The 16,880-nt window shown below is 44.5% G+C and overlaps 1 protein-coding gene across 1 annotated transcript in view; it reads left to right on the top strand.

Moving 5' to 3' along the window:
* ARFGEF1 (ARF guanine nucleotide exchange factor 1) overlaps positions 1-16,880 on the top strand; it is a 961,498-nt gene that overhangs the window by 512,632 nt on the left and 431,986 nt on the right. Inside the window, exon 19 of the mRNA XM_069220293.1 lies at positions 4,026-4,177. Within this exon, the coding sequence (XP_069076394.1) occupies positions 4,026-4,177 (152 nt within the window). The remainder of the gene's footprint in view (positions 1-4,025; positions 4,178-16,880) is intronic.

The raw sequence follows: 16,880 nt of genomic DNA, 5'->3' as shown, positions 1-16,880 counted from the left end.
TTTTTGTAGGTGGCACATCCGGGGTTACTTCATTTTCTGGCACGTTCTTCGGGTCAAGAGTTCTCTTTACCGCGATTCAATGTCCTTGAAAGTATCTGTACTCTTGTTACAAGCCTACGATTTTATACCAAAAGCAACTAAAATGGGAATGCATTAGTCAATGATACATTAAGCGGAGAAGAAGGAACAAATGCTTGGTCATGGCCTTTACGAATCAGCACACTGAAGAAACAGAAAAATATGCTTTAATATGAGAGTTACACAGCCAGTTTTTCAACTCATGCTAACTTAAGACTTATGAATTCTAATAAATGGAAGCTTCGTATGTGTTAACATTTTAAATTCGTAATTCAAAAATTATTCTTATGTCATCATTAGTCTATGCATACATTTACTTCTGTATTAATCACGATTCTATGAATAATGTTGTTAATATAACGTCGGTAATATGAACATTTCACATCTAAATAGGTAACGTTTAAACTACACTCTCTCAGAACTATGCTACAGAGCAAAGGCGTTCCATGCAAACTGTACTTGAGGTGAATTTCAACACACAGACATAGGCTAAAGCTAAGATTAAACTGCATAAAAGTGTAATTTTATAGAGAGTGGAACTCTTGCACTAACTATGCAGTTTAGTTTCGAGGAGGGGTCTGCGTCCCAGGCTTCTCTCACAGAGACCTGTACTCGGCTGATGCCCCAGCTGGTCTGGTACTCTGCAATTGCCAGTGCGAGACTACACACTACTAGTAGGCATTGGTCAGGCCGGCTTCGGGCCATGCTGTGGTTATTTCTCATGTCCCTTCATCTCTTTGGTTCAGATTCACAGATAATTTACTAATGTTAGTGTGAACAGGCTGAGGGCCCCTCTTGCCAGAGTTTACGACCCCCAAACCTGCTTCAAGGACGCACCAGACACAGTATGTGGAATCTATATTTCCAGGTGACTGCTTTTCTTCGTGACTGCTTTTCTTCAACCGTGCCCTCTTCAGTGAAATAAAGGCATTAGTGCGCACATTCACACACGCCCGTCCGTCTATGAAATTTAAATTGTACAAGTTGCTTGGGGGTCCCTAGCTTACAGCAGTGGTTTTCCTGTTCTCAGAACATAATTTTCAGGATATCGAACATAATTTTCACTGTGTGGTCATGGGTGAGTTTTTCCCCTGTTCTTCCTGTTTTTGTATCCTTTTTTTTTTTTTTTAAACAGTTGTCTTCTCACCAATTCTTTTCCTAATGAGGATGTTCTTCCTCATAGGGAATTTTTTCGAGTACTTAGTCTTTTGTTCCAGTACTGTATCAGCTTTCCTTCTGGGAAAAAGGCTCCCACTATGGTTGTCGCATCTGACACAATTGTCATGCTAACATGGTTGAGTTTATTCTGTGCGCTACAAGGATGAACTTCTTATTGTGCACTCCTGTTTTATGGTGTTATTCATCTGTTCTTACTTCCACAGGTTGAGATGTTGTAGAATATGTTTTTATTCTCCCTCACTTTTGTTCTTCTCTGGTCTTTTACTCTGGTTCTCGATCAGTTTAATGACACTTGGAAACTTTCACGGGTCTCAGTTTGCAGCCCCTCCTACAGAGTTTTTATGCTTTGGTATCTGATTCTAAGTTAAGGAAACTACAGCTAGATGTCTCTGTCAGATGAACAAATTACTTACCTTTCGTAACAATGTATCTGGTAGAGCAGAATCTAGCTGCAGATACCTTAACGACCCTCCCTTTCTCCCCGCTCAGTGAGCTGAGTTCCTCTGTGGTCTCCATAGATTTCATTTTGGTAATCTACACCTGGCTTTTTGATGTAGGTGATGATTGACACAAAGGTGTCTTCATGTCAAGCGCACTGTTTCCATTGCCAGTTTCTGTTGTGGCTCCACGTCCTGAGCACAGAAAACAGTCACAGAAAAAAACTGGCATCAGTGCGTTGGTGGGGGAGGTATATAGACTCTATTGACGTCACACCTGGCGGATGACGTCAATACGGAGTCACACAATGCCCTCTGTCGACGCATAGACATGCTAATGGAAAAAGTTTCCGGATCTATGCTGGCACCTTTGGAAGATTCTAAGTTAAGGAATCTAAGGCTAGATCCTTTCTCGTCCAGATACGTTGTTACCGAAGATAAGTAACTTGTTCATTACAAAGCAATCCAAAGTTATGCCCAAGGCTGTTTCTCCCATTCAACTTAACCTTACCATAGAACTCCTGATCTTCTTTCCACAGCCACAGTCAGTGGCCCAGAGAGCCCTTGATGTTTTAGATGTCACAATGGCTTGCAATGGTAGGCCTAAGTCCTTTTGTAGGGTAAACCAGCTGTTTATAGCTTTTAGCCACCCACAAAATGGTCAGCCTATTTCAAAAGCAGGGATTAGTAGATGGATAGTTGGGTGTATCCATACTTACTACCTTAAAAGCCAAGCAAGTTTTCCCTGCCTCCCTCAGGGTAGACTTCATTCGAAAAAAGGCTGCTTCCGTGACTTTCCTTAAATGAAATCCCATTAGCTTTTATTTGTAAAGGAGCTACTTGGTTAACACCACACACATTTACCACTCACTACTGTGTGGATGTTTTTGCTAGACAGCAAGCTTGAGTTGCCCAGATGGTCCAAAAGACCCTTTTTCAAACACCTTCTTCATCCACACGCTAGCAAACACTTAAACAGAGTGACTGCTTTACATTCTGTGCGGAGCATGTGTACCTAGAGCAGCTCATGCTACAAGCGGAAAATATTATTAAGCTGTAAGCATCTGGTCGTAGTGTGTAATGCTGCAAATTCAGATGAGCCGCCTCCCCTCCCTGGACATGTGTGGCTCTAGCTGCTGCTGTTTCTTTCTTTCTCTTCTACATTAGTTTATTTAGCACCACACATGTACACCACTTATTTTCTACTGGTCCATACCACTCTTCCCCACTGGACTAAAAGCAATCTAAAATGGAGTTTGTGCCCATGTTAATGTGAGACATTAGGAGCCACCATAAACCTTGTGACTTTTTTTTAAAGAAAATCTAGTTGCAAACATCCAAGCGCCACGCTAGGTGGCAGGAGTATGCAGAGCACGTGACTCTACAGTACTTAACACTATGAACAGATGCATACAAGGTAAATAACATATTCCTTTTTCTGCTTTCTCCATGCGGACTGTATGTGTTTTTTTGCTGTAGATCTTAAATTCCCTCTCCCCACTGCCTGTCTATTGCTTTCTCCTATCCTTCCATCCTAGCTTTTTTTAATTACCAAAACATAACGTGTATTTGCAAAGCACACATTTACCCACAAGGATATCTTGGCGCTGAATAACAGATGTTTATTGTTACCCAACTCAGTGGTACTCATTTTATCGACCTCAGAAGGATGGAACCCGCCGGGATTTAAACCTGTGACCATGAGGTCGAACACAGGCCCCTCCAGTGGACTCATTAGTCCACTAAGCCACCAGACCAGGCTTTACATTTTACATTTTCAACCCCTTTATGGGATTTGCTGTTGCTTCTCTCTTGCTGTTGCTTCACTCTCCCCTGCACTTGTGCTCTGACTTTTTTTTTTGTTAAACTTCCTATTCACCTGCAGTTCCCTCCTCCTTGCCATTGCCTCTGAGGAGTGTACATTTCTCCACACTATCAATGCTCCTCTTGCTACAGTTATGATTGTTTTATTTCTTCCATTGTGTATACTGAAGTGTTTTGTTATTGTTCTGCTGCTTCCTATTGTTTTGGGCTCATTCTGTTTTAAATGATATTACCTCATGCTTGAATCATGTTACATAAAATGAATCAGAAATAATTACTCTGCAGAGTAATCCAGTCTGAATAAAAAAAACATAACCACTGTTTTCCTGTTGCTCTTAGCAGAAGCAATGTCTTCATAACTGATTTCAGTTAGGTTGAGCATGAATAATAAAATCTTTAGTAGTGTATTCATTTAAACAACATGAGCATTATGGTAGGTCATGATGAATTAAATGTACCAATAACGCACAACAATAATCAATAACTGTTCATTATATTCTATTATAGGTGTAGCTAGCGAGAAGCAAAGACGACTGTTATATAATTTAGAAATGGAACAGATGGCTAAAACTGCAAAAGCCCTTATGGAGGCAGTGAGCCACGTGCAGGCTCCGTTCACCAGTGCAACACATTTAGAGCATGTGAGGCCAATGTTCAAGGTGAGTTTTTTATAACACATGTTCCTGTGAGTTTGACTATATTATGGAGTATTTCGTGGGTTTAATTTGTAGAACCTGTGCACATTGGCACATCAGTGAATAGGTCAGAATGTTGTGTCTGTTCTTTAAACCATACTATGTATCGACTATAAATCCTCAGCCTTCAAATAAACTTGCAGTTGTTAAATTAATTTCAGAAGCTGCGGGAAACGCTTTTCCTCTGCATGGCTGCTGATGCCATTCTTCACTGCCAACGGGGCACCGGGCAAACTAATGGATGTTACCTACTGTTACTGGTTTTCTAGGTTTAAAGCTGCATTTGACTGAAAACCACTAACAAATAAACACTCATACCGGTCTCAGTTACTAAATACATCGCTTTAAAGCAACATCTTTTGCATTTTGTTGCAACCACTCGGATGTCAAAAAAGGTTTCCGCTACCATCCTTTGGAATACAACCTGCAGCTCTGCCACTCCCATTGCTCCCTCTGCCCTACCTGTAATCCTCACGAAGGTACCCGTTTCATCTTCATTGTAATCTCCTACCTTTGATGCTGTAACCCTGCTGCATCCTTCCTTCCTTTCCTAATTTGGCACAACAGTCTTAAAAAACCGTCATTGTGGTTAGCACTCCGCTTTGCGTCTAGGTTTGCACAGTATATGTGGCATTGTACATACAGTGAGCATGAGCAGAGCCATTCATCATGCAGAGTAATCTTGTCTTTAACCTTCTCATGGAAGCTCAAATAATGATAGATATTTCTCAACAAATTGTACGGCCCTTCCGGAGAACAGTGCCTGCCACAAATAGTGTGCCCACTCATACAACATATCTGTAATCTGACTACACTGGACCTTGCTGTTGCCTGCTGAGTATCTCACTAGTCACTGCGCTACAAAATGCCATATCTTAAAAACCTAAAACAAGCTGCAACAGTCCTAGTGACTATTTCACTATGAAGGCTAAAACTTTAGAGGATCCCAGGAAGCATTTTAGGGTAAAACTGTTTTTTTTACCATGACCTCTAAAGAGAAAGCTTTTTGTAGCTCCACCAGTCGAATGTTTTAAGATTCATCAGTATGGACTTATCAGGATTTTGGCCACAGTTGTGGATGATATCTTAACTTTCACAAGGCAGTGGAAGCAGATAACATACAAATGGGTGTTAGTATTTTGAGGAGAGGCTAAACTCTGAGGTTGTAATCACTGTTTCAGCAAAGTCCAAACAATTCGATATTCACCAGCTAATTTTAGAATTTGTTTTTTGCAGTGGATCATAAGGGAGCGAAGTACCAAAAACAAAGACATTTACTCAAGATACTTCCTTGTGTGCAAGAAAGCCCAAACAAGGGTGTAGGACCAATTTGCACCTAGGAAACAGAAAACAAGTTTATGTAAAGATAACAATTTCACAAGATTTACCTTCAGCTAGAAGAAAGCAATTGATCTTGTACCTTTAATCTACAAGCCATGCACTGCCACTTGCCTTTCTGCCTACAGAAAGAATATTTCTGAGGTCCACAATGGGCAATGACGATTTTGTTTTCAAGGACCCAGGATCAGTGCTGAGAGCTTTCTTCAGCAGTATGCCAATAGCAGCATCGAAGGAGAGGAATCGTTGTTCCATTTTCTTGGGAGACTGGATGCTACAAACTTCCACAGCAATGTTCTACAAGACTTTGAGGCAACCTGGAAAACAATGAAAAGTCTGGTCATCACTTTATGAGAATTCAGTGCCTTGCTCAATTAGCATAGTTCCTTATTTGAGTGCCTTGACCAATACAAAGAAAGTGAAAATGTGTTCTTTGGAGGAGTGATGGTTTTCTATACAGAGGAAGATTTGTGGTCTTTAAGGTGTAATCCAGCTGCTCATCAGATCTTATCTTTCCCTGGCTTGATGACCTCATGCATTTTTATAGAACCGAATGTGAAAACCCATAGGAAGCCTGCCTTTCCAGGATCAGTAGGAGACCGGTGAAGCCGGCATTGGAAAAGCAACATGACACTCTTGTAGTGGTCTTGCAATTATTTTTATTGAGAATGGAAGAGATTATGATGACATTAGTTCCATTCAAGCAGGGTCTCCGATGTTAGTCTGTAGTAACAGATACTTTCCCGATAGGACGGGGACCCACATCAGCAAATTTTAGATTTCGCAGACATAGTCCAACATTGAAGAATCACAATACATAAATTTGCAGAAGCTCTTTACATTTCAACTTGTTTTATAAAATCAGTCAGAATTTAAAGCTGTGTGATTGTTAATTCAAAAGCAATCAGAATGACAATATAATACCTGAACAAGCAGAGGCAATGGCATTAAGGTCACTTTCGGGGGAAGCGTAAACAATTTCAAACCAGCTAATTGCTAGATATCTCTTCATCACAACTGTTTGCATATCAGCAATGCAAAATGAACAAGTTGTTGTTCGAAGCAGATTCATAAAAGAAACCCACAAATGCAACAAAGTTCTTGATAGTGTGTCACTGGTGAAAACTCAGATAGACTTCTTCACAGTCGCTAACAATGAGAAATGCCAAGACTTCAGACTCGGAGACCACATCCCTCTGAAATAACCTTCTTCAAAACTTCATTTCCTTTTTTACATTTTTTGAGTTTATATACCTGGCAAGGCAGACTCACTCTTCCAGTCTTTTCCATTTGTTGATAAAGTAACTACCATAAAATTGGTAATGATGATGTATGTGGCTTACAGGGCTTAGAAACTACACACGTGCTATGTGGCACTATAAAAAATACATAATATGTTTTCACTGATTCCCCTGACCCCAACAACTATCACCAAACTGAAATCTTTCAAGACTAGAATGATCCTGATTGCTTCAGATTGGCATTGTCTGTGGAGGTTCACAGATATGTTTCAGCGGTCAAAGCAACCACACAGCAAGTAGCAATGCTGACCTACTCTACCTGGTGCTCATGAACATTATATATATTCAAGTGGAACCTGTTTCACATATGGTGTTTGGAGATGTTAATGAGCCTGATGATGTACCACAAAGAATTGATGTTACTGTACAGCCTATATTTTGTTGTAATTTGAGCTGCACGTCTCTTTGAAGAAGGCTAGCTTGGTGGCTACCTTTGCTCAAGTGAAGCCATTCCCTGGTTTCTTTTTTACTATCCCATTTGGTAAATGTTTTTTTAAAGTTTTAATGTTTTTCCCAGTCTAAGAGACCCTCATGCTGGCAGTTGAGCCCAGTTTTTCTCTGTGCTTATGAGTTCACCATTTCATCCCATGCTTAGGACCTGTTTGCATCATTTTTCTCTTGAGGGTCCTTTCCCAGCTGCTGTCAGTTAAATCTCTAAGATAAGTGTATAACAATTCCACCCACTCCAGTAGAAGAATGCTTTCTCACCCTGGATGTGTCAACTAAGGGTATTAGAAAGTCTGAACACTTTGTTTATTACAGTTCCACCCATCCAGGGATGGCAGCATCAAGGCTGTCATGGGTTGCATTGTATCCAGTATAATAACATACAACCAATAGTCATAATCATCAGTTTCAGGTGAGCCTAGGAATCGTTCAGTTTGGCAAAAGCAGATACTGCAGCTAGTTTGAGACATTTAGCAGCTAGTCTGAGAAAATACCATATGGCTGTGATTTGGAGAGCTGAAACCTTGTGACCAATTCACACATTTACAACATACTACTGTCTAGACCCTGAATCAAGTGCAGACATCCAGGGGGCCCAGGCTTCTCAGTGAAATCTTTTGGTTAGCTGACATCAATGGTCTTACTGGCTAGCTCTTTCCTACAGTGTGAATTGCTCCCTTTGTAAAAAAAAAACAAAAGTGATAGGCTTCCTTGTCTCCTTTTAGAGAGTGACTGAAAACCTTTAAATTTAAGCAACAAATATCATATCAGGTGCCTCAAATGGCTTATAGCTTCAGTGCTATGAAGCGATCTGCATACTTGCATTCTAAAAATATCTGTAATATCATGTTTCGTATGGGTGAGTTATCTAGTGGCCCCCTTCGTAACTGTTGTGTTCATTACCCAGTGTCTTAGCTGCATATATTTTTTTTAGACAATTTTATTTAGTATTTTCAAGAAAAGGCAACTGACCATGACGCACAGCACTGTTCCACTGGAAGCAATAAGCATGACTCAAATAAAATGGGAGGCACAGCTCACATAATTATGGTAATAGTGAGTTAGCCCATTCAAGCACAACCCCGCCCAGTGAGGATATTGGATGAAAAGAAAACCCTCCATTTCACCTCAAACAATCCCGATAGGAAGAAATTGGGGGAGAGAGAAGAGAAAAGAAGAAAGAAAAGCAGTAGTAGAAGACATAACATCAAAGTAGAAGTTCTGTTCCCGCAGATCCCTCCTTAGGGTCTGAGGAGGACATGACGTGGATGTCCGATGCATGTAGTGTTTTGGACATATGGAGCTCTCCTGCCTTTTGTAGGTGCCTTGTATGGGTGGTAGTGGGATGCCATATGACGTCAAATTTAGCCACTCTATCGTGAATGATATTTAATTTTTCCATAGCGTATAAGAACTAAATCTTCCCCCACCACATTTTCAAAGAAAGAAGTAGTGGCTGTTTCCACATTATGGCCATGGACAGCTACGCTGCTAGGAGCAGATCGGAGAATAAGCGCCCTTTTGGTGGTCATAGTAAGAAAAATTCAGTCCCTCTTGTGTGGTCCAAGAGGATCATAAGTGGATTCATCTGTATTAGAACATTCATGATGGTCTGTATTGTGAGCTGAATCTCTACCCAAAATGTCTGAATCAATGGGCAAGACCACCATGTGTGTAAAAATGTGCTTCGCTCACCAGACCAGTTCCACCACAAATCTGAACCTCTGAATATCTTGGCAAGTCCAACAGGTGTGAGATACCAGCCGGTCAATATTTTATATGCATTCTTCCTGTAGGGGATGTAGAACGAGGATTGAGCCGCTCTCTGCCATATAGCCCCCCATGTGGCATCTCAGCAGCCAGCTCTCTTTCCCATTGTAATACATAGGCATGTGTCTTAAAGGGGTCAGAAGTAGGAGGTATTGATATAGCAACAATATGCCTCTGTGGCAAATGTTGTTGAGATTGAGGGACTCAATGGGTGTATCATTGCGCTGGAGGGCAAAGCACGCAGGAGGCCTGCTGCCCAGTGAATAGCCTTATTAGACTATAAGTATCCCGTTGAGTAGTGGCGAATTTAGTAACTAGGTCTCCCCGTGGTTGTAAGTCTCCATGGTCGTAGAAGTCACACAGGATAGAAGAGTAGTCCCGGACCCAGGGGAAGGAGTCAGCATTGGTCTTACCTAGGGTTATGTGTCAGAGGGGTGAGTCGAAAGGGGTAGGTCGGGAATGTCCTGCGTTGTCACACTTCTCTCCAGTAGGCTGTGAGTATCAATGTCGGGAAATGTAATTGAGGAGCTCCAGCTTCAGATAACGCTGGAAGCCGCAGCAGTCCTAATAGAGAGGAGGGTGGGAATGCTTGCTCCTCTTGGACCCAGGGTTTACCGTCGGGGTCGTGGTTCCAGTCGAGGGTTGGCAAAGCTGTCCATCTAAGTTATAAGAGTCTGATTACGACACTCAGTGTCTGTCGGACCGCCGCGGTTGTGGCAGTCTGAATGCCATATTACAAGGTTGGCGGGCAGCCACGCCAACCTACTGCTGTCCCCGCCAGAATCTCCAGATCCCGACGGGCTAACGGCGGTGCAGGTTGCAATCAGCTGGGGAGGTGCTGATTTTAAAGCCAGATACCTGGGCGTAGGAATCCAGTTCCTTCATCAGTGCCGGCATTGTGGTATGAAACAGAGGATGTCATCAGCAAATAAAGCCAATTTGTGTTCTCTGCCATTGACCACCATGCCCCTATTTGCTTGGTTAGACTGGATTTTGACTACCAATGGTTCCATCGTAAAGGCGAATACTAAGGGGGACAAGGGGCATCGCTGTGGGGTGCCCCATGTGAGTTCAATTAGTGGGGAGAAGGAGCCAATAATTTTGAGTCTGGCAGTGATTTTATGAAAATTGACAGGAATAGGCTTTCATCTTATGCCCTAAGTGGATCTTATTGAGGACCCTAGGGAGGTAGCTTTAGTCATCTCCATCGAACGCCTTCTTGGCATCGAGGAGAGAAGGTCGTTTCTGTCGTTCATCCACCTTCATAAGAGCCACAGCCAGCAGCATGTTGTCATTCACCTGCCGGTGGCAAATGAAGCCAGATTGGGTCGAAGTGATTAAGTGTGGCCAGACGTGGTATAGGCGGGCAACCAGGATAGAAGTAAATAGTTTCACATTGCAGTTTAGCAGTGCTGTGGGCCTATAGGAGGAGCAATATGAAGTGGGTTTGCGCAGCTCAAGGAGGAGGGTGGGATGAGACTCCAGCATGGTATCCGTAACCATTCCAAAGGTCAAGAAGGAATTAAACACCTTCACCAGGGGCTGTATCAAAAGGGAGGCATAGGCTTTACCAAAGGTGGCTGTGTAGCCACCAGGACCCCAGGTGTTTTGTGTGGGGGAGTTTGCTGGTTGCTGCCCGGACCTCTTCACGAGTGATATCTTCCTCATGGAAGTGCAACTCTATCTGGAATGGCATAGGTGCGCAAGTAGTCATCTTGCTGCTGGGCATCGAGTTGTTGGGCCAGGTATAGGGTAGAATAGTAGTTTTGATGTAAGACCTCAAGTATTTCATCCATCTCTCGATGGAGGCGACCCTTGTCATCAGTTACTTTCCTAATGTGATTGCGTGTGAAGCGAATGCTCAGTTTATGAGCTAGCAGCCTATCTGCTATGTCTCCTTTTTTGTAGTGTGTTTAGTTGATATAGAGCAGCTTCTTGGCTGCTGTTTTTATTAGATGTTTGTGCTCACCTCTGAGTTCGCATAAGTTTCTCAGGGTCCAATGGGAGCTCCCCTTCCTTATATTGCACTTCTGCCTGCTGTAGCTGAATGTCCAGTTCCTGCTGACGAAGTTTGTTCGCTCTTTTGAATGTTGCTGTGTGGGAGATGAGTTCTCCCCGGAAGACTGCATTTGCAGCATCCCACAGGGTCACTGGAAACACTTCCTTTGTGTCATTTTTAGGGAAATAACACTCTATGGCCTCCCTAATGTGGTTGCGTAGGACCAGGTCTCTAATCTCTACTTCGTTGAAACCCATAGAGTGGGGAACGGATGCTGTGGGGCATCTGGGCTTCATGTAAACAAGACTGTGGCATGATCTGTGATGGCGCTAACATCGATTTTGGTGTCAAGTAGGGTAGGCAGCAAGGTCTGGGAGACAAAAGTAGTTGAGTCAGGAATATGTCTTATGGACATTGGAATAGAATGGATAATCTTGTTCTTGGGGGTGGTGATGATGCCAGGCATCCACTTAGGCTAAGTCCAAGATGTGCTGGGGTAGGGCTACGAGCGTGCAAGGTTCATCTTGTCAAGAATGGGAGTGATCAAGTCAGCGAATCTAGAGGGATATTGAAGTCACCGCCTAGTACTAATACCCCTAAGTGAAAATGGGAAAGCCCCTGGAAGAGATTGGTATAAATCTCCTCTCTACCCCATTAGGGCCATAAATTGAGGCTATGGTCAGGTGAGTGGAGCTGAACGTACCCTGTATGCCTATTTGTCATCCTTCGTGGTCTCTAAGTATTTTCTAGGGTTAAGGAAAGATCTTGGCAGAGCACAATAGCTACTACCCGGGACTTGCAAGATTAGAAAGAGTGTAGGCTCTTGGTGTTAGCTCAGAGGAGATGCATCTCCTGTAGGAATGCAACATTGACCTCCATGCAACGCAACCAATTTGTTAGTGCTCTACGTTTGAGTGGGGTGTTCAAGCCCTGCATGTTAAGGGAAATGATGTGAAGAGTGGTCATGTGTAGGCATATGTGTAGGTTTCCAAGACATTCAGAGCAGAGCAATGTGCGCCCAGCTCCCGCTCCTTGGAACAGCGTGTGGTGCACTTGTGTGTCAGTAACATCAAAAGGTTAACAAAGAAAAGAAACATCAATGGTGAAGGCGTAGGGCAGTGGTTGCCAACCTGTGGTCCGGGGACACCTGGGGGTCCGCCACAGCTTAGAAAAATAAATAATATTAACAGATTAGGTCCCCAGCTTTCAGTAATGACTCAGTGGGGGTCCCTGGATTCCAATAAAGCTTAAGTGGGGGTCCCTGGGCTTCAGTAATGATAAAGTGGAGGTCCACAGAAGTCAAAAGATTGGGAACCACTGGCGTAGGGCAAGGCAGCCGGTGAGCCACTGGACCGCCAGCCATCAAGAAAAACAGACAAACCATGTCCTTGAACAGGCCAAAAGGATAAAAGAAAGAAAGAATGTAGAAGTGTACTCTTAAAGACAAAAGTGTAAGACAATAAGCAAGGGGCAAGCTTGTGAGTAAACCCATGCAGCTACTCCCTCCCGCCCCCAACCGCCCACCCCCGGCATGCATACAATCGAGTTGTAGAAGCGAAGTCAGTTATCAACAGGAAATAGAGAGAACTCCCTCCCCAAATCACCCAAAAAATAAGGGAAGAACTCAACTATAGTCCTGCTGATGGTGATGGGAAGGTCAAGGTGGCGAGTTGTTGTCTAAAGAAGGGGAACAGAGTTCTTTGTCAGCCTGTTGTTGCTACCTCCCTTCCTTTTTCACCTGTCAAGAGGTTTGGAAGCGCCAACCTCCCCCTCCATCCACTAAGGCTTGTCTGTATCAGTTGGGTGGATAAAACGAGCACCTCCTGGGCCTACTGAGGCATGTGGCAACAATCCTATTGCCTTGATGCGCAAAGTGGCCAACATGTGGGCCACAATGTCTTGCTACAAAGAAATAGAGTCCCCACATAAGACGATTGGTTCTTGTTGTCGAGCAGCTCGTTGAATCTGTTCCTTCTGGTGGTGTAGTGGATCTTATTTAGTTTTAATGGGAATCAGGAGTTTAGCTTAGCCTTCTGCCTTGCAGGCCTGTGCCCCCGTCACCTAGTGACTTTTAACCTAGTTAGCCTGCTCTGTTTTAGCGCATTATTTAATTATTTCTTCCAAGATGGCTGCTATGTTTATAGTTAGGAAGATGTTTTGATTTCATGTTATCAGTGCCACTCTGTGAAGGCATCACTATCAGCGTCAAAGACAAGTGATATAAGTAGGTATTCACATCATGTCCCTTTCCCACTTAGGTGTGACAGGAACATAATGTACCTTTGGAGGGAATTGTTTATGTAATTGCCGCCCCAAGCATGCCTTCTTATCTATTGTTTGGAAACATACCTGCATCAGGGGTCCTACAAGATCTGTATAAATACATTTCACGCAGTCAAGGTTATCAGAGGGATTCCTAGCAGATGCAATACACGCTATCTATGCTACTCGTTGCCTTGGTGCAGACCCAGCCTTTGTGTCCCCACGGCGTCTGATCTGGATACCTCATTCCAAGGTAACAAGGATAGGGGGGGCTCTTCTCATGGACATGGTACTGACAGATTAGGTTTAACACACCTAGCTCTCTTTAGGTTAGAGATTAGGTTCATCATGCTAGGGGATTAGGGCCTATTTCACATCTCATGTTATTGCAAGATGGTGTTCATGACTCTCATTCTTACAATTCTGTTTCTTGCATTGTTCATTATCCTAATCATTTCAGCCCATGCATTTTACAGTAGATTGCAGTCTTGTTAATGAAACCTATTGAAAACTTTACTGCATCTCCTTCAGTGCCTGAGTGTGACTGAGACTTGTTGCTCATGTGAGAAAAGGGGAATCTCCGTTTAACCACAACTCCCCTGAGATGTCACACTCTTGAGTCCATGCCTAAAGACTACCACAAATCACCTTTTACTGTTTTGGTTTTTGGTGAGGTACTACTTGTGATCCGGGTGGGTTGGGCCGACAGTTGCGACTTGCAGGAATGGCCTAGTCGCCTACAAACAAAAGTGCTGTCATCCCTAAACCAGCAGTTTTGCCTAGAGTAAGAGTCCAACTACGACAGTGGAAGTAGTGAACTCGAGTCAGAGAGTCCGATGCCAGGTTCTTTTGTTGCTGCAAGGTAGCATACACCCTGTGGGTGTCATCGTGATGTGAGCAAAGAGGGCCTGTACCTGGAACTCGAGTTCTCTTGGCAGAATGGAGGCTGCTAGGCCCCGGATACTTAGGTTATTTTGCTTTGAACGATTTTCTAGATCGTTGATTTCGTCGTGCAGTTCCATTTACCCCCTCTCCAGCTTCTAATTACGGGCTGTCCGGGCGACGTTGTCAAGGACATGGTCTGCCCCTGTTGTCTCTACTGTGGCAAGGTGGGCATTTGTCTGGTGCAATGACTAGTCGAGGGCAGTTAAGGCCCTGGTGAAATCTTGACGGAGTGATGTGAGGTGTTTACGAAATTCATGGTGGAGGAGCGAAATATCCTTTTGGTCGCTGGGGCATGGGAGTCAGAACCCCTGCTCTGGGCCAGGGGCTGAGGCCATGAATCCTCCTTCAATTAGGGTCAGGCTTATGGGGCATATGCCTGATCGTGGAAGAGCAACAAGGCTTTGCTTTTCCGCCGCCATTTCAGTTCAGAGGGAAAGGGAATCCAATCCACACTTGACGCATATCAGAAAGATTCAGCGCTCCCATTGACAACCAAATGCCAATTTCGTACCTCCAAGGGTGGGAGCATGGTGGTAAGAAGTCCCACTCCATCCCAATATGTTTCCTTTCCGGGGTCAGAGAATGCCACTGAAGGCGGGTCCACACCTGGAAGTGAGGGCGACGTCCGCCTATGAGGAAAGTTAGTGTGCCGACAGGCAAGGCTGTTTTGAAAGAGAAGAAGTAGTTGTATCTCAGTGTCAGGGATATGTCCTGGGAAATGATTGTCGCCAGGTCCTGGGTGTCCGGGGTCCAGCACGGAAAGGCTCCCCAGTCTATAGGCGGGTCGTACTTGCCAGTGCCTCCCTCCCAGTCTCAAGCATTCTATGGCCCCCATACTTGAATCTGCAGGGTCTGGAGAAAGTCCACGGGGTAGTGTCTATAGCGTGGAGCCCAAACGTGCTCTTTGGCCTTTGTGCGCTCATCTTGTTTGTTGATAGCATTGGTGCTAGCACGTCCGTGTAGCCCGCATTAAGCCGCAGGGCTGTGATTGCTGCCTAGGTTAAAAGTGTTAGATTGGGCCAGGACATGTCGCTGTTGGGGTATTTACAGGCAATTTAGAGTGGAGCGGGGCCATCACACTCCCAGGGGGGCCTCATCTCTCCTAATGTGAGCTGGCTCTCAGGTGCTTCTACTGTACTGTCTCTACACCCGTCTCACTACCTCCAGAATGTGGGGTGCTGGGTTGATGGAGATGTAAGGGAATCTTTGGGGTATGGGGGGGCATTCAGGGCATACTGAGGGGCATCACCCCTCAAATAAGCCCACACCCCTCAAGCCTCACCTCCGGCCTTCTCTGGGTCCCCCAATGTTTATGGACCAAGCGTAGACCAAACCTGGTTCCTGGTACGGCCCTGAAGGAATTAACTCCTTGCACACTCCGCCTCTCCCTCCAGGCTTCGTGGCCGACTCCAGGCAGGCGCTAATCGGCCAGGTGGGGTGTGTGTGCAAAAATGTCGAAGGGGCCGCCCCTCCGTCAGGCCAGCCCTCAAATGCTACTTAGGTCCTAGTTGTGCACCGAGCCTAGACTCGATCCGGCCAATGTACCACCTTGGCTATTACAGTCTGGGGCACCAGGTTGGCATATGCACGCCTGGCCGTCTATATCATTAGGCCGATGTTATCGGGGTGCCACCAGGCCGACCGCTGGTTTCAGTCTCTCTGGTGAAGGCCGCGTGGCATGTCTGGCATGGCTCCAAGATGTCCACCGCAGCTTCTCTGTTCACCTGGACTGGCGTCTCCGGGGCACTCTCTGGCTCAGATGGGATATGCCTGATCTCCCTACGTGGCACCTTGTCTGTGGAACTGGGGGGAAATCACAGGGAACACCCCTACCAAAACGAGCCATTACAAGGGGATGTAGGGGTAGGGGAGGGGGTGTTAAGGGCCTCACATGATGAGCTCAGGGAGATGTGTCTTGCCCAGGCTCCTCCTTGGCCATGCCCTTAGCTGTGCATATTTGAATTCAAAGTCACGACTGCTACCAGGAAAGGGTGGCGGCGCAGCGCGCGGAGCACACATACCACTCCCCCTCCACTTGACTTGGAGGAGGCTGGCCCCGCCCTACAAAGGCAGAAAAATATAGGGATAATAAAATACTTTTATTATCCCTTTATTTTTCTGCTTTTCGTCAGTGGGTGACACTCCTCGGCCATAGTGGAGAGGTTGTCCCTTTTTATGTCTCTTTTGAGAAACGTCACTTGATTGCAGATACCTTCCTGTTTCTCGTTCTTTAATACCATTTCCACCAACTCCCATGGCTGAAGAAGAAAGGGAAGGTTGTATTTTTAAGGATCGCCTAAAATTGCATTCCTTAAGAATTTTAACCACTGGCCTACATAGATTGAGGGAAAGGGCAAACTGTAAACTTTGGACTTCCAGCATAAGTCCAAAAGTGAGACGTTCATGTGAAAATGTTCTATAAAGTACTGTTGTTTGCTAGTGTGTGTTTCACTCAAATAAATCTATTAATTGAGTTTTCACAAAATACTTTAGCAGAACTGAGGCCACTAGCCTGCCCTCTTAGGCCGCATTGGAAGTTTCAAGTGAGCCAAAAAATGTTTCATAACATATACCAGTGAAAATAAGCTCGAGTTTGGCCTTAAAA

The sequence above is a fragment of the Pleurodeles waltl genome, chromosome 2_2, assembly GCF_031143425.1.
Source record: "Pleurodeles waltl isolate 20211129_DDA chromosome 2_2, aPleWal1.hap1.20221129, whole genome shotgun sequence".
Lineage (NCBI taxonomy): Eukaryota > Metazoa > Chordata > Amphibia > Caudata > Salamandridae > Pleurodeles > Pleurodeles waltl.
The sequence above is the reverse complement of the archived record's forward strand: the minus strand, read 5'-3'. Positions and strand labels throughout refer to the sequence as shown.